Source organism: Hetaerina americana, unplaced genomic scaffold (genome assembly GCF_022747635.1).
Source record: "Hetaerina americana unplaced genomic scaffold, ioHetAmer1.1.p SCAF_3, whole genome shotgun sequence".
NCBI lineage: Eukaryota > Metazoa > Arthropoda > Insecta > Odonata > Calopterygidae > Hetaerina > Hetaerina americana.
This window is the reverse complement of record NW_027286874.1, coordinates 75,066,261-75,090,708: the sequence shown is the minus strand read 5'-3', so window position 1 is coordinate 75,090,708 and position 24,448 is coordinate 75,066,261. Positions and strand designations below refer to the sequence as shown.

The 24,448-nt window shown below is 35.0% G+C and overlaps 1 protein-coding gene across 1 annotated transcript in view; it reads left to right on the top strand.

Annotated features, from left to right (window-relative positions):
- Positions 1–23,363, top strand: part of Dgkepsilon (diacylglycerol kinase epsilon) — a 35,084-nt gene extending 11,721 nt beyond the window's left edge. Inside the window, exons 7-11 of the mRNA XM_071588522.1 lie at positions 713–858; positions 6,019–6,187; positions 9,502–9,679; positions 12,030–12,166; positions 16,924–23,363. Coding sequence (XP_071444623.1) covers positions 713–858; positions 6,019–6,187; positions 9,502–9,679; positions 12,030–12,166; positions 16,924–17,046 — 753 coding nt within the window. The 3' untranslated portion in view covers positions 17,047–23,363. The remainder of the gene's footprint in view (positions 1–712; positions 859–6,018; positions 6,188–9,501; positions 9,680–12,029; positions 12,167–16,923) is intronic.
- Positions 23,364–24,448: the final 1,085 nt, after the last annotated feature.

The window sequence follows — 24,448 nt, the reverse complement described above, 5'->3', positions numbered from 1 at the left end:
TAATAAGAAAGCAAATGGAATTTAACCTGCTACGAAGATTGCATATGTGTTCATCCCATGATAAATTTTTATTTATAACAACTCCCAAAAACTTGGATCTAGAAATTTGAGGTACACACGTTCCCCCTAGGTCAATGGCCAATGAAGCAGGGGCTTTATTTTTATTAGAGAAGTATATGAGTCCACACTTGTCAGGGTTGAGTTTCAGAGAATTTTGTGAACACCATTCACAAAGAAGTTCGGAAACTCTAGCTGCTGTCAAGGTCAAGTTGTTTAACGATGGTGCTGATACAATTACGTTAGTGTCATCAGCATATAAAATTGGCTCGGCTCCTGGAACTGACTGCAGAACTTGAATGTTGAAACTGTGTACAGTACCTGGAAGTTAATTAAACAATGAGCTGCTGATGAATTTTACTGAGTCCTCGGTCATAGCCAAATGAGAATATAATGTATTTAGCCTATGCCTGTTTCTTGTTTCATATTTATGTGCATTGGATCTTGTCAAGAAATTATTTAAATTTTCTTTTACACCATATAAGCTGTCATAAATATATAGGTTGTAAAATTTCATAATGCAATCACCATTTCACTGTGGTTTGCAGTAATATTTAGGATTTGCATTACAGATCATATAGTTAGGTGTATACCATGATGATTATGGTTCATCCACATTAAAAGGAGGTAATGGTTATCATTCTTTTTCAATCAGGTCCCGCCATCTGTAGGCATAATTCCTTTAGGCACTGGAAATGATCTCTCTCAAGTGCTTGGATGGGGAAGGACTCAAACGTCAGATTTGGACCCCACTGCGGTGCTGGAGCAAATTGAAAGCGCATCAGAAGTTTCATTAGACAGGTGAGCCGGCCTGATTCTGGACAGGATCAGAGGTAATAAGATTCGGTCTGTGTGCGTGTGCTATTAATTGCTGAATTGGTAAATTGGTTTTAATTAAATTTATAATGCTTCCTACTCATTTGATTTTCAAATTTTTTCAATGATTTAGTGATATAGTATTGCACTTCTAACCAATAGTTCTCCTAACTAATAATGGGGTCATACTTCAGGTCATTTTAGAGACAGTTTTCCCACTTTGGATGTTTACATTTCGCTCCTGGAAGTTTTTCCCTGTAGCAACACCTTTTAAATACATTATTCCCTTGATTTATGTCATCCCGATTTGCTTTAATTGCATAGAATGCCAGCTGGTGTGATCTGGGGTATTTTACTCATGTAATATCTTTAGCTTTTATTCTAATTGTAAGAAACACTCGGTATACTTAAAAATGTATAATATCAGCTTAATTATCCCATGTGGAAACTTCATGAATAACTGACTTCAATCACTTTCTTGATATCTTGTTTTGTTGATTAGTTATGGCCGTTCATGTGAAGTTCAGGGGGTGCAGCAAAAAATCAGATCCATGGAAATAAGCTCTTTGAAGGAGTAGCGTTGTTCTATGAAATTCTGCGTGAAACTCTGCGTATCTTTCAAGGAAACTTTCAAGTTGATTACCAAGACTTATGATGAGGATGCTAAGAAGCGGATCCCATGTTATGAGTGGTTAACTGGTTCAAAAAGGGGCGGCAGTCGGTGAAAGACAACCAGCATTCTAGAAGACCATCAATGTCAACTGATGACCCCCACGTTGAGAAAGTGAGGAATCTCATTCATGAAAATCAATTTATGACTTTCAGGGAACTTGAAGAAGAGTGTGACATTTGATTGGTTCATGCTATGAAATCGTGACTGAAAAATTAAGTCTGCATCGAGTCGCTGCCAAATTTGTGCTTTGCCTGATGACATCAGAAACAACAACGAGTTTAAGTTGGTCAGGAACAGTTTGATCGAGCTAAAGAGGATGAAACCTTCTTGTCCAGGATCATAACAGGGGATGTGTATGGATATGACATGGAAACAAAAGTTCAACCTTCACAATGGACCTTCACCCATCCCCACACCCCAAAAAAGCTGAACAAGTTTGCTCGAATGCCGAGGTGATGCTGACTGTTTTTTTCGATGTAAAGATGGTTGTGCATCATAAATACTAACTCAAAGTCCTGACAGTCAACATAGACAACTATGTGGGGGCTATGAAATGCCTAAGAGGAGAGAATTAGGCAAAAGTGGCCCAAACTTTGGAGGAGTGGTGAGTGGTATTTTCACCACGGCGATTTTCTGGCTTATTCCTCTCCCAGAACTCATTAGTATTTAGCCAAAAACAAGACTGCTGTGCTTCCCCACCTACCTTACTCACCAGACCTGGCCCCATGCGACTTAATCCCCAAACTAAAAGTGCTCCTAAAAGGAAAAAGATTTGCCACCATTCCAGAGATAGAGAAAAATTTGTTGGAGGAGCGTACGGGCATTCCGGAAGAAGCATTCCAGGACTCTTTTAAAAAGTGGAAACACAATTGGGATAAGTGTATACGTTGGGGAGGGGGCTACTTGGAAGGGGAGCCTGATCGATAATTTGTAAGGGATGTATTTTTTTTGTAATAAATAAAGTTTGGTAACTTTTTGAACATACCACTCATTCAGTTTGCTTTTGTGCATATGCCATCAAAGATTTTGCCAAAATCAAATCCAATATATTTTCAGTTGATTGTGGCGGCTTCATCTTTTGAAGTGGTGTAGTGTCTTACTTGAAAACTTGTTTAGCTAATCATACAAACACATCTTTATATGTAGTGTCATTTAAGAATGGTCTATTATTACCTGGGATTCTGGAGCTATTCCTGAAAAAGAGAAATTGAATGAATGAAATGACTGTTATTGTAATGGATGTCCTCTGTGTGAAACAAAGTGAAAGGGATGTGATGTTTTTGAAATTAATGTGGATTGTTAGGCATTATTTGTAAGGAGTTGATGGTAGTATACATGACAGTTACGGTGTATTTTGAATGAGAGGGCTAAAGTGCATGCAAGGTGTGCGAGGCGGTCTTCTATGATTTTATGTATATGCTGTAATTTCAAAAGTTGTCTCTCTTCATCTCTATGCTGACAATGTTTTTAGTATTTCTGACTAAGAGTGTACAGCCGCAGGGCTTCCTGGATAGATTCAGTGAAATAACAAAGAGAATAAAATTGAGGGCCTTGAAAGATGTGTGGATTGAATCCATATTAATAATAGGCATGGAAGAATTGTGCATTGCTTATTTGGCAAAATTGAGAGAATGGATGAGAGTGGAATCACCAGATGTATTGAGAGATGTTGGGGTAGACCGAGAAGGTAATTGGTGAATGTAGTCAAGGGACATTCTTTAAGACAAGGAATATTAGACATTTTGGGAACATTATGTATAAAAATATGTATGATTAGGATGAAGGCAAAAGAAGGATGGAAGGATTGAGTAACAAGTGGGAAATTAAGTAAGTATCCTGAAATAATTTATCATAGAACTTTTTGGCCTTGCCTATTGTGAATGGGAATGGTATGAAGGGTATGTGCATTTGTACCATAATTTTCCATTTTTTATACACCCTGCATGAGACATACCCACAATTTCACGGGAGAAATATGATAAATGTCTGTGTGTATCACCACATACGAGGGTAGGTTGAAAAGTAAGTACACATGCTTATATAGGGCAAACAAAAACAAATAGCAAATTTGGGCGGAAAGTACATTAAAGTACAATTCTTAAGTTTCAAAATCATGTATTTATTTTTCAACATAGTCACCGTTAAGGCTAACACCTTACTTCCAACGTGTAACAAATTTTTCATTCCGTCACTGAAAAACTCTTCCGGCTTTTCTCGAGTCCCGGACTTGACATCTGCCTTCACCTCATCATCCGAAGTGTAATGATTAGCCTTGAGGTGCCTCTTGAGTTGAGGAAAAAAATAAAAATTGCAAGGCGCAAGATCGGGGGAATAAGGAGGTGCCATCCCATATTTTCCCCCCTCATTCTTGTGGCCAGTGGAATGTTTATCCCCAATTTTACTGGAAGTGTGTATAATTGTGGTTTGTGGATGATGATCCCTGCCTGAAAAGGGCTATGGCTCCTGTGGCTAACTTGAAGGTGTTGGGTAACCTCTTAAGGATTAGAGGGCACCATAAAGAGAATATGGCAGGATTGAGAACCCCAGCAGTGACCAGTGGATTGACATGTGGTCCAGCAAGTTTTTCTCTATTGGGTACCTCTGCCCATTGGTCGCCTATACCTCCCTTAATCCTCTTTTTCCTCTCCCACTGTGCCCATTTTACTCTACTTTCCTCACTCATGTCAAACCTTCCATAGCAATGAATAATGAGGTGGATGAAAATGATATTCTTGGAGATGCAATACAGGCAACATATGAACATAAAATCCATATATCCGATGAACTTTTTGAGCTATATGAAGACAGTGAACTTCTATTTGAAGGTTTCCTTTATTAACAATTTCAATTATATGTTTATTATTGTTATTGTGGTCATTTCTAATCAAATTTCATTAAACCATTTTGAGTATCTTCAGGTTGAACTGAAAATTGCCATGTTCATGAAGATCATTGGTTGATTATTCAACTGATAATACATTATTGCTGCACATATGTCTTGCATCAAGTCATATATGCTCTCGATACATTTTCAACAATGTTTCAATTAATTTAAAAAATACTTTAATTTTTCTGAAAGATTAAGTTACTCCTTTGGCAAAATTATAAAACTTTATTGGAAATATATCATAATGGACTTTGCACTGTTTTAATTTGTCATTATGTGATATTTTGTTGATTGAATGTTGGAAATGGATCTAATTGTTATTATAAAAAACTCTTAATTTATCAAATGACGGTTTAGCTTGCGTGCCTGCATTTGAGGAACATTAACTGTATGCATTTCAAAAGAACAAAGATTGGTTTTAAACCAATGGTTTAACCCATTATGAATAAAAGATTGTATTCCTCGCCAGCTACTTCTTCGAAATTATGCATGAAATTTTGGAAGAAATTCAAAATTTCATGGCCAACCAAGCATCGTATTTTGTAAAAGAATTTCCAGAATAATCCCGACATTTGGTTACTCTTATACAATTAAAAACTTCCTCCTAAGTATAATTTTTCATGAGAATCCTAAAATATGAGGTGTGTTCAAAAAGTAAGGTGACTTTATGTTATTATGAAAGAATATTAATATATTCTTCAATATTCAAGTTTTCCCCTTCAAAGTGATCCCCGCCAGAAATAATACACTTCTGCTAAAACCTTTTCCAATCCTCAAAGCAATTCTGATATGCACATTTCGGTATGGCCTGGAGCTCTTCCAGTGATGAAGTCTTTCTCTCCTTAATTGTTTCAAATATCCATCCTTTCATAGGTCTCTTCAATTTTGGGAACAGGAAAAAGTCGCCGGGGGCCCAAATCCATTTACTATGGTGGCTGAGGCATGATTGTGGTGTTATTTTTGGCCAAAAAGTCTCTCACAAGCAACGATGAGTGAGCAGGTGCATTATTGTGATGCAAAAGCCATAGTATAAAACCATAGTATAAAGCCATAGTAGCTTGTATAGTTTTAATGATTTATTATTTAAAGGTTATGTTAAGGTCTTGATTGTGGGGTTACTAGGTGAGAATTTTAAGTGCTTTGTAGCAAAAACAAGACAAAGAATTCTGGGGTGATCATTTGCTTACTTGTTTAAGCATTCTTCCTTGGGAATAAAAACAAGATATTAATAAGCTGTTCTATTGTTGGACAATGACTTAAATGCTGTTTAGTATTACCATTTAATTTAACAATATGTATGCCCACTCCTTGCTTTTTTCACCAACATTAAAAGAGATTTTTTTCATCTCTGATCGAGTCTTTATTGTGCTAATAAATGTTTTTTGAGGGTTTAAACTTACAAAGGAACATTTAGTTTGATGATTATTTTCAGGCCATCCTTGGATATATTTCAAGTGAAATCATACATCTTTTTCACAAAATTCCTGACGTGACAGTTGACATCCTTAAAAAAATAGCATATAATATTAGGTGACTTCTAGAAGAATTTTGATCGAAATGTTTGAGACCATCTTCTCATTTATAGGTGGAAAGTTCTGATTCACCCAATGAGGCACCTTCCCATGCATCACCCGATGAAGGAAATGTTCATGTACAATTACATGAGCATTGGTGTTGATGCCCAAGTGACGCTCAACTTTCACCGAGCAAGAGAATCTCCATTTTACATATTCAGCAGCAGATTTTTCAATCGAGTGAGTTCAATATAGAATGCAATATTGATACTCCCTTCAAATGGTGAATTTTTTGTGCTTTATTTCAGTGTTTGATTTATAAGAATATTGACTTGGGGTTAAATTTTGCCTTAAATTTGCTGTTGTACTGCGTAAGAAGTTTTTGAAAATCAAGTATTTTGAATACAAGAGTTGCATGCCGAAAAATTAAGAGCAAAGGCATTCTTAAAAACATCATAACACTTAAAAAAATATATAATTACCAGTTAAGGCATGCTTTACCATATATCTCAATTTAGCCACCTATTAAATTTACGAATGTTTTAAAATTTTATTTCTATCAGATGTATGTACGAGCAATACACGATCATTACTTGTATGTTGTTCTTTAAACAGAAGACAAAGTGAAATGAAATTGAAATGCATGAAAGAATTCAAAGTTCTAGTTGATTATATCAAGTGAAACAAACATCAAACCAATTACGCATGCATATAATGAGATAAATATCTCCAACATAAAATATGTTTTACATTTCACGTATTTAGACTTCTTTATTTAAGTTTTACATATTTAATTGAACACCAAAGCAGGTCAATAGCATTATAACCAATATTCATCAGTGCAATTAGGGGAGAATTGGCTACATAATTAGTTTTACAAAATTTGGGAAGAAATTATTGATTTAGCCTTGTGTTGTATGGAGTGCAGTAATAACATAGTTGATTAAATACCTTCAGGAAATCAAATTTTGATCTAATAATTTTTATTAAGGTGTGTCCATCAATTCTTTCCCTCCTATTTCCAAGGGAGGTTAAATGAAGGAAATTCATGATTTAATTATGATTGATTTGTTGCATGGGAACATGTTACTTGCTGGCAATTAGATGCAGAAATTTGTGCAGCTTTCCAATGTTATGATATGTGTTATACATATATCTAGGACACCCAGCAGTATTGTTGAAAGGAGAGATAATAGTTGATGAGGAGTCCAGCATAACCCCTAGGTCAGAAATTGCATTAACCTTGAAATGTGTATGTTAAGCATTGTGTATATATATGAAATAAGGTTTTTACTGTGTGCAACGCTTGCAGACTAGGATTGCTTAATTAGGTGGATTGACTGCTTTTCTCATTATTCTCTACTCCCTGGTCATTTATTAAAGTCTGTTATGTTTTTTATCTTAAATCTCTTTATATTTGGCCTTCATATTTGTGACTTCATATTTTTCATTGGATCTAACTTTCTTTAATCCCTTCTATCGAGTTCCAAATGAATCCTTGGTGTATTAAATTTTTTCTCATTCATATGGTTCTTCTTTTTTATACATATACATATCATATTTCCAGGCCTATGAAACTTATAAGACTATGATTTTCCGGTTAGAATTTATAAAAAAATTCTTAGATCTGACAGAAATTTATCTTAATGTTAACATGTTATAGGAAGAAAACAGAATTGTTACATAAAAATTAGCATCTATACAAATGTTTATAATTGTACAATAGGATATCAGCGATTTGTTATCACTGCTGTTAAAATTATGTATTCCATTATTTTTACTGTGGAATCCTATAACCTTTCTTTCATATTCAATTGGCTGTTTTTGTGCTTTTATAATTCTGGTACGCATGCGAAGAACATTTCTCATTGTGAATCCTTTACACCATAACCTTGTCCCAGAATAATTGGCAATAGACAAACCTATCACTAATTTTCTTTCTTCAATTAAAATCATTTTTGTCAAAACTGTAATCTTGTTGTTTGTGTACTTGTTTTTCAGTTCATATCATGTTCCTCAAGCTTTGGTCATTTAGGAGTGCATGAATGTAATTTTTTTTACTCTTATCTGCAGTCACTAAATCAATTTTCTGCTCCCTCCATTCTCGTATCATCTTCTCAGTAGTTGGTGGGCCAAAATTCCTTTTGGTTGCTCTGTTTCCGTGTTCTGAAGCGTAATTCATGACTTCAAGTTTAAATGCAATTCTGTATCACAATCTTCTCTCTTTTGATCACTTGCAATTATTCTATTTTAACCTTTTATGCAGCGCTTAGTTTCTATGTTTAAAAGCAGGTATACCCTCTGAATAGAAAGGAACGTATTATGCATTGAACAACACTGTCATGCTACTTATGGTTGAGTTCATATAAACTCTTAATTTATTGTGAGATATATAATGCTTGAGCAGAGGGATGGTGTCCCCATTAGCCCTATGCATATAAGTTTCGCAGCAGCACCAGGCGTGAGAAGGAACTAAATGCCCTTCATTGTATAAATGTGCGAAATCGGGAATTTTTAAGGAAATCCTGTTAAAGGAAATAGTATTGTTGTATTACTTAATACTGGCTCAAAACAGTGTTATTATCAAAATTTGTAAAGAAGACAACCCTTTTCTACTTCTGATGATGGAAAAAACTACTCAAATGAAAGTATTTTACCAGATTAATTGGCGGGCGACTCATAGGACAAGGTCATGCTTGTATACTTCTCACCCGTAAGAGTACAAGAAACACATCTAATGTGCTGGGAAATATGGTAATTTTCCATTTGGTCTATTTGACTGTTCATTGTAGTTCCTTAGCTATGCTTTTAACTGTCCATTTCAACATCTGCATCAGCTGTCAACTTGAGGATTTGAAGGCTATTGGTCACTTTTGGTTTACTTCTCTGAGAATGCTTGTCACTTTAATTTGCACTGTGATCCACTCAATACTGACATTTACACCGATTTCATATGTATAACCATAGCTTATTCGAGCCTAATTGTTTCCTCTTCATCGAGAATACCTTCAAAGCTTGAGAAAATCATTATTTATTGAACTGTTGAAAGATTTGCATGATATAAAGTATACTCTTGCAGTTCATAAGCATGGTACATACTTTACCAGTGGAAAAATGGAGACAGCACATGAGCGTGATGAACCTTGAAAAAGGAACTGAAACCGGGAAAATCTCATTGATTTGAGAGAAAGTTGAGGCTTATACTTTGTTGAATGCCATTATAATTAAAGGAAAGTAACACACAAGACTTTGAATCTCCACTGAAGAAATTTTTATTGCTGACTAGTTTCTCTACACTAGCATCTTTGTGACCGGCTAGTCCCAATGATGCTCTAACATAGTGAAACTAGCCAGCAATGAAAATATATTCTGTGGAAACGAAAAATACTATGCATTGCTTCACTTTCATCTGATTGCTGGTTGGCCTGTCTTTTAAGTCTTTTCTCCATGGTGTTTTTTGCTGCGTTTGGTATGTTCTCTTTAGTGTTGTAATTATTTAAAGATTGCTCCTCAAATGTTCTTTATTCACCATATCTTTTGTGCTCACATTTCAGTTCTTGTACCTCACATATGGCACTCGTGAAGTAATGGAGCATGGCTGTAGAGACTTGGACAAACAGTTGGAGGTGTACATTGACGGGAAGCGTGTTGTTCTTCCTTCCTTGGAGGCACTCGTTATACTGAATATACAGTCATGGGGAGGTGGAGTTCGGCCATGGGCCATGGGTTCAGGTAAGTGATGGACAATGTTAATTCAGTAGGCACCCTTGTGTGGATATTTTATCATTTTCTAATTCTCCTCAGAAGTTCCATCAGATGGTATTGTGAAAAATAAACATGGCTGTGATTTTTTTCTTCAATTTAGGCTGATTGAAAGCAAGTAAAATGATTTGAAAATTTCTCATTACTTCATTCCAAGAATTTTTATCTCATTATTTCCCCTAAATTTCTATAACTTATACAGAAACACAAACAAATTCACCAATCACTAAAGCATTTTCCTTCCTAGACCCTCCATATTCAACCGTGAAGCTTAAAAGTGTTAAAAACTAAATTAATATGTAATTGTAACCAAACCTTACTGTCTCTATCAGTAGGTTTTGCAGGTTTTTTTTACAACCCTTTAAAGTGTTGGTATTTCCTGCTGTGGAATTTTTGTTATTACAAACTACAGTTGAATCTTTTATTTTTTTCTGCAAAAGTTTTCCATTTCATTAAACATTGTATCGCAACTTTTTTTGATTAACTATTAGTGTATTTCCAAATATTGTTCCCTCACATACTTCTTTATTATTCCTCCTTTGTTTATATTTCTACTCTTGAAACCCCACAAGCTGTACAAGAATGAGGCAACAAGATGGACCCCATTTTTATTTATCTGCTTATATTTGTATGATTTTGAAACTATGGTCATGCTTATTCTTAAAAATTTTAAATCCATTTTTATTACATATTAAGTGCCATTCATTGTAATATGTATATTCCTTACTGAGACAAAATATTATTTGGAAAAGGGGTTTAAAAAGTTTCAATGTTACTCTAAGTATTTATCTAAGTAAGTATCTCTGCTAGGTAACAATTCTCTTATCAATATTTCCTTCGTTTTTTATTTTATGCATTTTCATATTAAACTAGGTAATTTTCAGGTAACAAATATAGTTGTGTATAGTTTTAAATGGTGTGTATTATGTTTTCGGTCAATGTGGAAGGGCAAAGAGGGGCAATGGTTTGGTAGCATGAAGAGAAGGGTACCTCTTAGCTGATTTGGTTACGAGGCTGGTATCTCATCTGAATGAAGGAAAATGATGGAGGTATACACCAAGAAGAGAGAATAATATATGAATGACTTTTTGGGCAAGAGTTTTCTAATACTCTTCTCTTTTACTGTTTCAAATTATTCAAGGATATTCACTTGGTGGCCTTCAGGTTTAAATTATAGAAAGTTGGGAGCCTACTTGGTGTTTCATGAGGATTTCACAAGATTATTATTAATTAGAGTAATCTAATGGTGGAGATAGGTTTTTGATGGATCCAATACCTGAGCTCTGCTAAATTTTCAAGCCACATTCACCGCATCACTGAATTATTACTCTAAAACCTGCATTAAAATAAGCATTTCTTCAAATCCACATACTTCCTGCTTCCCTTCATTACACCCAACCTGCCTATTCTTTCCCTGTCTCTACCTTGTCGTCTATGCAAAATTCTACCCCACAGTCATCGACACTCAATACGACCAGAATACATTTTTTCTGCCTTCTTTGGATTTCTCCTGACCACCTTCCCCCCCTCTTCACCATGTATGGATCTTTGTTTTTTTTTATTTATATCCATTTCACTTTTTCCATCCTCTTCCCCAACTATATCTCCAAAGCCTTCAATGTATGGTTATCCTCCTGTCTTATTGACTAATTTTCCACAATTTTCATTTTCCAAGATCCATATTTTCAAAGATTTTTCATATTTTTCGAGAATTCTAAACATTGATGGGTTATCTGTTCCCACTTCTCTTGCATACCCATTATGCCTTGTCCAACTTGTCCCTGTGAACCTACCATTCTGAAATAATTTTGTATTTTTTATCTTATGAGTATTATAGTTTATCATCAATTATACTTGGGTATAACACAAAGAATTGTGGTGAATTGACTTAACTACAGCTATTGTTGTTATCATCGGAGGAACATTTTGACCTCAGCTCTGTGGATGTGTTACTGTAACTGTATTATGGAGAATTTTGCTATCCAGTCGTACTATGTGTGAGGCATTCTTTTCCTGGAACCAAATCCTTTTTGCTCCTTGATAAATGTAATGATGGACTCAAAGCAACTGACATGATGTTGCTTTTCAAAAGCAAATTTTGAAAATTCATTCATTGTATCTTTTTTTTTCCAGTCCATGAATTTTTGAAGAAATATTTTCTAATGTTTGTATTTACTCTTAGTGTTGTAGCTTTCTTTTATTATGTTTACCTTTCTTTTGCTGTTTTCAAACTGTCCAATTTTGATATGTCCTTTATTATTGGTGTATGACATACTTTAATATTCAGACTAACAAAATATATTATTATTATCATTGTTAGGTTGTGAGTCTGCTCCAGTCCAGGACTTCAGTGATGGGAAACTAGAGGTGATGGCCATCCATTCCTCTTTCCATATTGCACAGCTACAGGTTGGCTTGTCGGAGCCAATTCGTATAGGCCAGGCTTCTACTGTTAAGGTACATTTTATTAATAGGGTCAGGAATTTTATGCATATGAGCATTGGTATGGGTCACTGTTATCCTGGTAAAAATCATATTTGTGCTTAACTTATGGAAAAAATCCAAACAATTGGTGTATGTTTCTTGTGTGTAGCTTGCATTCAGGTGCTCTTTTGGCTTTTGGGCATCATTGGCAGTTTTTTTTAATTTTTCCTCTAGTGGGGAATATATCATTTTCACCTTTTTGTGCTGTTATGCAGGTTGTTTTCAAATATTTGAGACAGTATCAACCCTCTGTGGTTAGTATCACCCTCATTCATTTGATATCTCATTTACAAGATTAGGAATACTTGCTTTTTTGCCGATATCAGATAAATACCTGCCTCTCATAATCAAGTACTTTTGCACAGAATATGTTTTAATATATGATGTACGTTTGACTTAAAGAGTCATATTAAGGTGATAGACATACAAACTGATAAGAGCATAGTATATAGAGAGGAAATTCAGGGCTCTTCCTCATGGAATCTTCCCTTCTATTTTTCCTTATATTATACTACCTTGATCAAAAAGTTCCCGGAATAACCACCGTGTGGCGCTCCCATCGTTCCGATTTGAGTTCTGTTTTTTTTGTTAAATTGGTACATCTGTTGTTGATATTCCCTTTAAATCTTAGTGTCATAACTTGACATTTGCAAAAGTTACGTAGCCAAGAGTACATCTATCTCTGTGTGTGTTGGCGATTTTTTACAATTTCAGAAATGGATTTAAATTTGCAACAACGAACTTGTATTAAATTTTGCGTAAAAAACGGATTTAGTGGCGCACGGACGTTGGAAATGTTGGAAAAGTGTTTCGGCAACGATTCTCTAAAAAAAAACGGTCGTTTACCAGTGGCACGAGCGGTTCAGAAGTGGTCGTGAGTCAATCGAAGATGATGAACGCAGTGGCAGACCATCGACATCGAAAGTCGGTGAAAAAATTGATAAAGTAAAAGAAATGTTGGTCAATAACCGCAAATTAACCATCAGAGAAATAGCGGAGGACTTGAACATTGCCTATGGATCCGCCCAAGACATTGTGGTTAATGATTTGGGTTTCCGTCGTGTAGCAGCAAAAGACCTCAATTTCATGCAAAAAAGAGACCGTGTTGACGTCGCAAAAGACATGATTTGCGAGGCTGAATCCGATCCCACATTCATCAAAAGGATCATTACTGGAGACGAGACGTGGGTTTATGAGTACGACACGCAATCCAGACATCAGGCAAGTGAATGGCGTTCACCAAATGAGCCGAGACCAAAAAAACCACGTCGTTTTCAGTCAAAAAAGAAGGCAATGCTGACGGTTTTCATGGATTACAACGGTGTAGTGCATCATGAATTTTTGCCAGAAGGCCAGACAGTAAACAAAGAGTATTATTTGGGCGTTATGAGACGTTTGCGTGAAGCAATTCGCCGAAAGAGACCAGAAATGTGGGCAGAAAACTCGTGGATTTTGCACCATGATAACGCACCGTCGCACAGTGCTATCATTATTCGTAATTTTTTGACGAAAAATGCAACAAATACCATCCAACAGCCACCGAATTCACCTGATTTGGCTCCCTGTGACTTCTTTCTGTTCAATCGAGTTAAAAAACCATTACGGGGAACGCGTTTTAGCAGCCGAGAGGAAGTAATGGAAAAATCGCAGGAAGCACTGATGGACATACCGAAAACCGAATATAAAAAATGTTTCGAGGATTGGATCAAGCGCTGGCATAAGTGTGTTGCAGTCGATGGGGATTACTTTGAAGGGGACAATATAGATTTAGATGAATAAACTTGTATTTTTAATTTTCTGAATAAATTCCGGGAAATTTTTGATCAAGGTAGTATTCCTAATCAATCCATTGTGCCTCAATGTGCATCCAATCCATCTATTTCTTCTTTGCCGTAGAGTTCTCCTTATAATCTTCTACTCTTCTATATACTTCCTTGTTTCTTACTTTGTCGGTCCATTTAATCTTCAGCATTCTCCTCCTGCACCATGTTACAAAGGCTTCTATTCTTCACTGGTCCACTTTTCCAGTTTTCCCAGTCTCTCAACCATAGAGCGCGATGCTCCACACAAAAGTCTTGACTAATTGTTTCAATGTTCCCAGCCTTAGGTACTTTGAACATAGTCATTGCCTCTTCTTCATGAATGTGTTCTTAGCTTGGGCTATTCTTCGCTTGATGTCAGTGAACTTCTTCTATCCCATGTTATGCTGCTACCCAGGTACATGAAGGAGTCAACTTGCTCTAGTTTCACCCCTCAAATTGTGATATCTGCATTCAACTTCTCTCTTCCTAGCCAAAGGATTTTATTTATTTCTTGTTGATGGTTATATTACATTCCCCCAGTACTTGGTCCATAGCACTTAGAGTTTCTGCTGCGTTTCCGCCACTACTGCGATGCCATCAGCAAACCGGAGCATGTTGATTTCTTCTCCATTTACTTTGACTCCTTTGATACCCAATCCTTGTGTTTCTTCTATTGCCTCTTCCAGGTATACATTGAATATTGCTGGCGAGAGGTTGCATCCTTGTCTTACTCCTTTGTTTATTTTGGCTTCTATTTTTCTTCCATTTTTCACTTGCATTGTTGTAACCTGATTCTTGTAGAGGTTTTGAATAATTCTTCCGTCCTTGTAGTCCAATCTAAGAGCTTGTAGTACTTTGAACATCTTGTTCCATTTGATGTTGTCAAAGGCTTTCTCTGAGTCCACAAATGCCACATATAATGGCTTATTACGTGCCTCATTTTTTCGGCCTGAACTGTCAAGCTGAAAATTGCCGCTTGGTTTTTCCTGAATCAAAATCGGTTTTCCGATAGGTTTCCTTCTATTCTTCGGCTAATTATCTGAGCAAGGATTTTTGATGCTTGAGTCACCAGGCTCAGTGTTCTGTGTTCTTCACATTTATCTGTTTTTGGTTTCTTTGGTATTGCAATCATTATACTTTTCACAAAGTCTTCTGGTATCTTTCCAATGTCATAGCTATCTTTGATTATTCCATAGAGAGCATCCTTTGCTTTGACCCGGAGTGCCTTGATTATTTTTCTGTTTATTTTGTCCACTCCTAGTGCCTTGTTGTCTGTAAGGTCTGCCATGGCTCTGTCAAACTCCCTTCTTAATATCTGCGGACACCGATTGTCTTTGCCTAGCATGCTTTCATCTTTAATTAAGCCATATTCTAGTTGTTTGGGAGCTTGATAGAGTACTTCAATGTACGTATTCTTTCCATCTATTCCCAATGTCGTCATCATTAATTAGTATTTTCGCATTAGCGGCTTGATGTTTTGCGATTTTATTTTTCTTTCCTCGAATTGCCTCTTCACTAGTTTATAAGCCATCCTACTATGGTGATTGTTTCAAACCTGAATTGAGTAAAGCGTTTGTGATTTAGAATTTTCTCAAGAAAATTACCAGTGGAGAAGAAAATATTATGCAGCAATGTTTAAGCTAGATGTCGTCAATTTTGGGAAACAAAAAGGAAATTGTGATGCTGCCGGGATTTATTTATCAATAAATATTTGAAATCAAAGTTATGTTCTAGTTGGGAAAAGTGGATGATGTCTGGTATGAAAGACTACACAGAATCGGGAAGGATTAAAAGAGTGTCTAATGAAGAAATAAGGGGTTAGATCCTGGAAAGTTGGCAGGGCGTCAGAGTGACTTGCGTAAAAAATGGATTTGAAAAAAGCTTTGGGCAATATTTCAACGCCAGTGCTGGAAGATGAAGAAGAGTTAACTTGGATAGTGAACTTGGTGATGTGCCTGAAGATATAATAAATATACTTAATTCATTTAATTGTGATTCATGTGACGAATTTCTTAGATTCGAATGATCTACTTATCATATATTTATACATACGTGTATATAATATGACGTACTCTACATACACGTGAAGTAGTACATATTAGAATAAATGAAGTATATAAATTATGTCTCTTCTTTTTCTCATGGATTTATGAGATGAAATAACTGTAACAGTAGCAGATCTGTATAAAATAGAATGCAATTAGAAAGACATGCTTCCAGACTAATTTATTTTTGCAAGACTCTTCTAAAAATTAATGTATGCATAGGTATGTAAATGTTTGAATTTTTACAATTTTCTTTACATAATGCACATCGTCATTTTTTCGATCATCTGAACATTTTTGCATAGATAAAGCACGCGTTGTGAATGGGGAAATACAGTAATTGTCTTACATACTTCGGAGATATGTTCATCCTTTTTAAGAGGATGGTTGACATGTAACCCTAAAAATTTTGAAATTTCTACCGCCATGTTATCACACATCTTACCTTGAAATTCAAAATTGTTAGTTACGCATGCTTGGAGAAATCAGCATCATTGGTGTTTTACCATTGCTAAGGACCTTTACTGTGACACCAGTGATACATTGCCTTAATCCCCAGTTGACCAGAATCCTGTAAGTTATTCAAAGAATTACAGGAATTCGTGATGTTCACATAATCAGAATATTAGGCACATTGATTTCAGTCAACCATAAATTCATGGGTAAATCATTAATAATTAAATTAGAAGCATTTAGTGACCTCGAGAAAAACTAGGGTCGACTTATGCAAGAGATATGTAAAAAACTGAAATTTTAAATAAAAAATTCAGAGGTTGCCCTATACACAGGGTCAATCTATGTAATGAGTATATAAGATATTTCAATGGAACACAATTTTAATCTGTACTTTTTTGTAATTGCCAATGTGTTATTTCTTTGGCAGATAAAGCTGAAGGCACAGGCACCAATACAAATGGATGGGGAGCCGTGGGAGCAACCTCCTGCAGAGATAGATGTTGCACTTCATAACCAGGCTCTGGTTTTGCAAGCCAGTGAACCTCTCTGAGAACTGCGTATTAATTTTAAGTATTTATTTATATCATGTGTTTTCATTCCTCTCTTAAAAATGTCTATATTGTCTGATGATGATGATGATGATGACGAGGAGGTGTCTTTTATAACTGTATAGAGTATTCACATTCTATTATTAATTATTTAATTTTTTTCAGAATGTGCTTTTGATATAAATTGTATAACAGTATTACACTACACAGTAAAATCTCGTTAATTTGAAAAGTGATTATTGGAAGTAATCAATTGGATTAATTGATCATTTGGATAATTTGTAATGTTTCAATTTTTTTTTTTTTTTGGCTCCTGCCAAAAATATCATTACTCCTGTGAACACCAAATCGTAGACATATATTGGGGAAATTTTGATCATTCTAAATTCATAATGTCTTCAGTAAAACAAGAAATGATTTGGACTTTGTTTGTATATGTCTCAAGTTTGAGTATTTAGCATTGGGGCTTGCCCTATTTTTGGTAAATTATTTTTCCAAATTATCCTAATGCCTTGGGCTATTTCACTGAGAATTCTATCCCAATGAAAAAGTGTAATGAAAAAACTTTTAGTGCCCTGCAAACGAGAGGTTGGGGGACTTATTTGATGAATCCCCTCCTCCCGCCTCAAAATGTACGCATGAGGATTATCTTCTGTGAGAAGTTTTAGAATCAGGAAAGATGGAATATAATATCTTTAGGGGATGGTGCATTGATTAGCTTTACTCTGAGACGTCCATTTTTTTTGGTTATCGATAAATAGTAATTTGCTAACTTCATTTTCCTTTATGCAGCCACTCCTACAGGGAAGAATGCATGAATATTGTAATATGAAATGTATTTGCATTGATCCAATCAGAAAACAACCGGCCAACAAGTTTTTCTTACATGTTGATGTTATTCCATTTCTTTCATGCTAAGTGTGCTGTCTTTATTTTTTAAATATGATGAAAATCTATCAGTGAATCACAAATTTTTGTGAATTCGTATCTGCACTTATTCTTATCATAAGTTTTACGATTGAAAGTTATTTAGATATCATTTCTATGGTAATGGAATGTATTTTGAATCCAACCCATATATTAACAAAATCATGGTAGATGATGGCTTTGAAACAGAATAATCTCCATGATTGTTGTGATTGCAGTTACATTGTGAACTGCAAAAAATGAGCGTGAAAAAAATATTTTTGGTTTAGATTACATTTTGCAATATTTTCACTTTTAATGCGGTAGCAGGGGTCAGTTTCACCCATAAAAAACAATCTGTATGAGTGGAAACCATAAATTTAGAATTATTTAATTCAGAAGATGTGCTGTGAAATTGCTTAAATGTGAATTCACTGAAATGAAATTGTTACCTGCAAGGTGGAAATATTTTCAACTTTTTATAATGGCAAGAAATTTGAAGGAAAATTTTAATTGTTAGTAGAAAAGGCATGAGAGTTCTTAGAAATTAGTGTCTCATGGACAAAATGTTATGATATCAACCGACATTTTCATTCATACTTTGTGATCCATAAATCACACTGGCATGAACTTTTTAAGTTCTATTCTTGAATTCGGTATAAATTGAACATCATATATACGCATAATATAAATCGTACTAATTTTTTTGGCTTATGTACTTAAAAATCCTCAATTGCAATAATGAAATGATAATGCTGAAAGTCTGACTGAAAATGAATATTGCATTGTCTGAGGTTTTCCCCACATTTTGTATATCTTTAGAGAGGTGAAACTTATCTCTTGAGCAAGGTCCGCAAGGTGCCTTTGCATTGCAATGACAGATGCTTATGATGCGATAAGTATCCATCTATTCTTTTCATTGATAGGTCTAAATAATTCAATATTTATGTTAAGCCTCCTATACATAATTCATAAAATAAGTAATATTTGGGAGTTGAGGCAGAAACTTGATATTTGCTGAACTCGTTTTACTTTCAGAAAAGAAAATTCTCTGTTTCCCCAAAAAAATTCAAATCATTTTAGTGTTACTGTGAGGTGGGATGATTTCATAGATTCATGATTTCACAATTTTTATAATTTGATTCCAAGTTTTTGTTATATTTCCTCTATTGATTCAGAATGAAACTGGTGCAAATGTACTATCACTTTAACTGATTTGATGCAATGGGAAATTATGGCAGGCTCTTTGCCATTTAATTGGTTAAATAATTCCAAATGGTCTCCATGCCAACATTTAATGCATATTGACAGTGCTTTCCTATTTTGTAGCAAACATAGATGCTGTGAAGCTCTGTTATTTTTGTTCCTTATGTTTGATGAGCCTGTTTGTTGTGAATTTGCCCTCACTGTACAGTAGAACCCCTGTATTCAAGAGCGATATATTCTAAGACATACTGTGGTTAACAAAAACCATGAATAGTAGAAAATGCTAAGAACATAGTAGTGCAGTGTATACAGTATATTTTTTTTCCCTTGACATTGGTGCTGTCAGTTTATCTTTCAAAGACAGTAATTCATCTTTAGTAATGGTTATATCTATTGGAATTAACACTTGCTCTTATCCACCCGTTGTGGTTACAATGCTGGAAGACTGGCTGAGGATAGCTCCTGTTTTCATTCTTAAATAGGTGGATACTTCACTTGGTACGCCATGTCCAACTTCTTATGTAAATTCTGAAACGTCTTGACTGAAAATTACTGTTACACTGTCTTAGATTTTCCCCAAATAGTGGGTATCTTTGTTGAGGCAAGAGAGGTGATATGTATCAGCCCAGACAGCATTTCCACATGATGCCAAAATTGTGCTTCAAGGATTTGAAGCTTGTTATCTGCTTTGCTGTTTTGTATGGCAATGATGAGTTGGGCATCTTTCCCCGAATGAATCTGTTCCTTTAAAATTTTTAAAAATTGGCTTGTAATGATAATCTTCCTCCTTGGTGAACTTATGCAAATTTTAAGGGAAGTTGGCAGTAGCTTCAGGAGATGCAGCCTCTCTGGTAACTTTGATAATGTCAAATTATTATGCCCTTTCTTTAATCTTTCCAAACATCCCCTACTTGCGGTAAACACCTTGGTTTCATTCTTTGCATGGAATTTTTATTCTTAATGTGCTTGTGTATACTACTTAATTTTGACATGGCACATTATATCAACGACTGCCGTAATCAATTTGTTCTTGTCTTTAAGCCACAAATTTAATACTTTTTCCATGCTAACTTACATCTTCAAGCCCTGTGGGTATCACTTTCTGAGTATGAGGAAAACTAGATTGAATTTTTTTCATTCTTCCCCGCCTGATGGATGAATGATTCATTCTTGCAGCAGCTATTTGTGAGTTCATTCTGCAATTATTTCTTTTTGAACCAAATTTTGGATGTGTTCATCATAAGTTCTTGGGCTTTGGAAGAATTGCCATCAACAGTTGTGCATTTTGTACCCATTTTAAAGAAAAATCAAAGGTAATCTTAGTTACAGCCCATAAATAATGCACCAGCAAATTCAGACAGCAAGTGTTTAAGAGATTACTTAATATGTAACCATAGGGATGGGTTATCTGCTGAGATATAGTGATATGAGCCATATGCATATAAGTGCTATAAGGTGAAGTTTTGCAGATCAGAGTGGTGCATATTTATAGCTTAACAATTGGTTATTTACGTGATTTTCCTCTATATTTCCATGTCAAGTGAACCGTGGAAAATTGACACAGCAGATACAGGGGTTTTACTGTACTTGATCCTGTTGGTAATGATCATTTCTTTCCATCTCCTGCAAAAAATTATTTGCTGAATAAATCCCTCATGCTGAGCCCAAGGGGAAAATTATAGATGAGAAGAATAGGTGCATAGTTTATTAAAACTCAACATATATTTTTTTACTCTATCCAAGAGAAAATGTGTAGTTTGAATCATTCTGATGAAATACTTAAGTTAGGTCAATTTTGTACACATTTCTTGACTTGGAGGTAGTTTGGTAATTTGGGATACTTATACTGATTATACATGTACATAGGGAATATTTTGAAAGAGCCAATTTTCTAAGAACAATTTCCCCGATTAGAGATAGCAAGTTTTGAAAATTGTCTGGGATTATAAAAAAAAACACTAAAAAATGTTGTTTTTTTACCACTGACAAGTTTGACTAGTGTAGTTTTGTGAACTCAATGACTTGAATCAATTATTTTTAAATTTTTTCTGTCTTAGCATGTTGTCAGTAGATACCTTAAAGGGCAATTTGCACTTCTCATCACTGAGAAGACCTAGAATCATTTAAAAATGAATATTGAATAATGTAGATGGAGCCGTTTGCCATGTTTGATGTTTAACAGAAGGAAAGCCATCATTGATACATATTAGGCTTTATTTGGTTTCAGTGGCACGCAGTTTTCATTCCCCCTGGAGTGCTGTAAAAAATGAGTTCAGGTGACTATGTACTAATGCCATCCATGGTCATATGGTCTAATGACAATTCATAAAAAGTCTTCTTTTTTTACTTGAAAGTTATAGTCTGGCATTCAAACATAAGGCTTCAGTTCATGAAGTATGGAAAGGTGTGCCCTGTATTTTCTTATCTGACCAATGCTTCATGCTATCGTTATTTTGAGCTCGGAGAAACGTTGTGAGGTCAGGAAAGAACTCATTCTGTCTAGCATGAGCTCGTGGATTTTTATATACGGTGTGATGTAGTTGGGTCAAAGTTGAGCCTTAATTGTACGTGGCCTTTGAAAATTGTCTATTTCAAATTATCATAATACCTCCTATTATTCATATCCTTTCTCATAAATTGGTTTGGTCTCTTTCTATTTTCCACACTTGTTTCAACAATCCCATTTAAATGTCAAAATTTTGCACTCTTTTAAATTTCTGGTGGTCTCTAATATATGTAATGTAGAGGATAATTTATTTATATTGATTGTCTTTCCGATCTTGCCTAAAATTGAGCCATGACATTTCATTCTAGTGTTTTAAGATGTGAATGGGTATTTTGAGCATTACCAATGGATTTCAAATTTCAGCACAAACGTATTTATAACAGAGGATTTGAATGATAATCAATTTGAAAATATTTGTAATAACCTACTGGAAAACATCCTACATGACATTGACCTGAGAATCAGGCCAGTCCTAAATTTTGCTATATTTTATATGAAGACTTTTCAAAGTAATGAGGTTTTACTGTATATGATTGATCCAGGTCATACACTCTCGTCACTTGATCAAATTTGTAGAACATTTGAGTATGACTGGGTCGGGTATGATGAGTACTTGTGAGATCTGAACACCATTAATGTCTGAGGCATAGTGAATGGTGGGTGGAGAAGACTTGAGCATCTTAACTGGTATTATTTTTGCTGGTTATCGCTTAATGTTCATAAGTGTGGTTAGTATTCCATTTTTGGTGAATGACAGTTACTTAACTGATATTGTTACTTAAGTTCTTGATGTTATTTATGTTATATGAGTATAGTTTGGCCAATCCCATGCATCTTTAGGAATTTGTGCTACTCTGTGGTTAGTGAGATGCTTTAAGGATTTAATGAGTGGTTGCCTCAAATAATTTTCAATGTTGAAGTGATTATGTACAAACAAGCTCATTGTGTTTCTCAATCGTGCATAAAAATAACACGCAAAAAAGTGTATGTATAAAGAGTATGCTTTTCCATGCACCTTTGTAATTTAACGTTTGCATGTGTGTGTGCAGTGTCATAATTGCAAAAATATAAATGAAAATATATGTTCAATGGAGTGGGTAAGAAATGAAGGACATTGCAGCGAGATCTGTTTAAACTTGACTTCCATTAATCCTTTAATTAGGTTGGTACTATGTTTAATCTTTTTATTCATTTTAGAAATATTATGGTGCTGAGTCAAAAGATTAGTTTGGGTGTTAAATATGTTGAAATTTATTATTTTCATGAATAACCAAATATTATAATTTGATGTTTGTCTAAAAGAATTAAAGCAGGTTTAGTGGACAGGAGGAAGAACTTGTGAGCGAATATATTCCTAATGTGTCTCATAAGAGTTGATTACTCTGTCATATCCAAGAGGTGAAAAAATAGATCTTAAAACTATAGCAGAATATATGGCAGATAAAAATGGTTGTGCATGAATCAGACTTCACATTTCTATGTATGTACATCAGAGGTGTTGGGGCTATGAAGTCAGAATTTTCTTGAGATTAATGTTTGAAACCAGTGATGTTTTACCATTTTTGTATATGTACTTCCACATGCATTCTAACCTTTACACCTGTGGGGGGCTTACCCTTGCCCCTGAACAATTTGTACTTGGAATAAGGAATGTACTTAATCTCTTGTATAATTTTTAATATGCATCGCATATTTACCTGAGTTAATTCTGTTTTATTTTGAAATTCTACTGACCTGTTATCAAAGACAAAATGACATTAGTGGAGTTTTGTGAGGGGAAATGAACTCAAAAGAGATCATATCGGGAAATTATATGAAGTGTGGTTGAAAGAACTTCCTCCTCCCTATACTGAGAACTCACTTCCCATAGGGCATGTGAAATTCGCATATCCTATCTATTATTTAGTCTTATTAGATTGTGAACCATTTAAAAAAAATTTCATTCATGTATGAACATGAAATGACCCAAATGTTCATTAACCTAACGAGGACATTCATTCTGATCACTGTTCTAATGCGACAATAGCATGCTTCTCCTTATTTATCTGACAAACAACAAAATTGATCAATTTATGTGATTAACTGTTTACACCCCCTTCAGTGAGTTGTCCCAGGTTATCATCATCTTGGTTTGTGCTGCCGCATGCCAGGTTCACTCATAGTCGACCTCTATGTCTGTTTGAGAACTAAGTTCCTTTCTTGCACTCAAAGCAGTTAGCTTTTCATCAAAATACATATTTATTATGATGTTTTGTTAATTAATAAGTGACTCTACAGTAATTAAATTTTGCGTTTTGTTATATTTTAACAATAAATGATAAACTGAGATGGAAACTAATGGGGTGAAGGGAGTATGGTGTTGAGACACGAAGTGAAGACATAGAGAGTTTGTATAGGGAGGGTGAATTGAGTACACAGTACAGAATAGTGAGAGAACTATCCCAAAGTAAGAAGGGAAAACTGGTGCACTCTATGAAAGATATGGCAGGAAAATTATATGTAGAACCAACAAAGGTTTGAAGAGTGATGGGGAAAGAATACATAAGAGGATATAAATATGTGTTAAAGATATCAGGCCAGCAAGTTTGGGAATCGAAGGAGAATATGATTTAGATGAGAATAGCTTAGGATCAGATACTTGATGGTAAGATAGAAAAAGGTGTTTTAGCGTTTATTGTTTGTTAACAGCTTTTTAGCGAATTGGACCGCCCTGTGTTGAACCCTCTCAATTTCCCGAATTAGGTCTCTTACCGTTGGACCCCATGCGGTTCTACTTCCACTTAAAA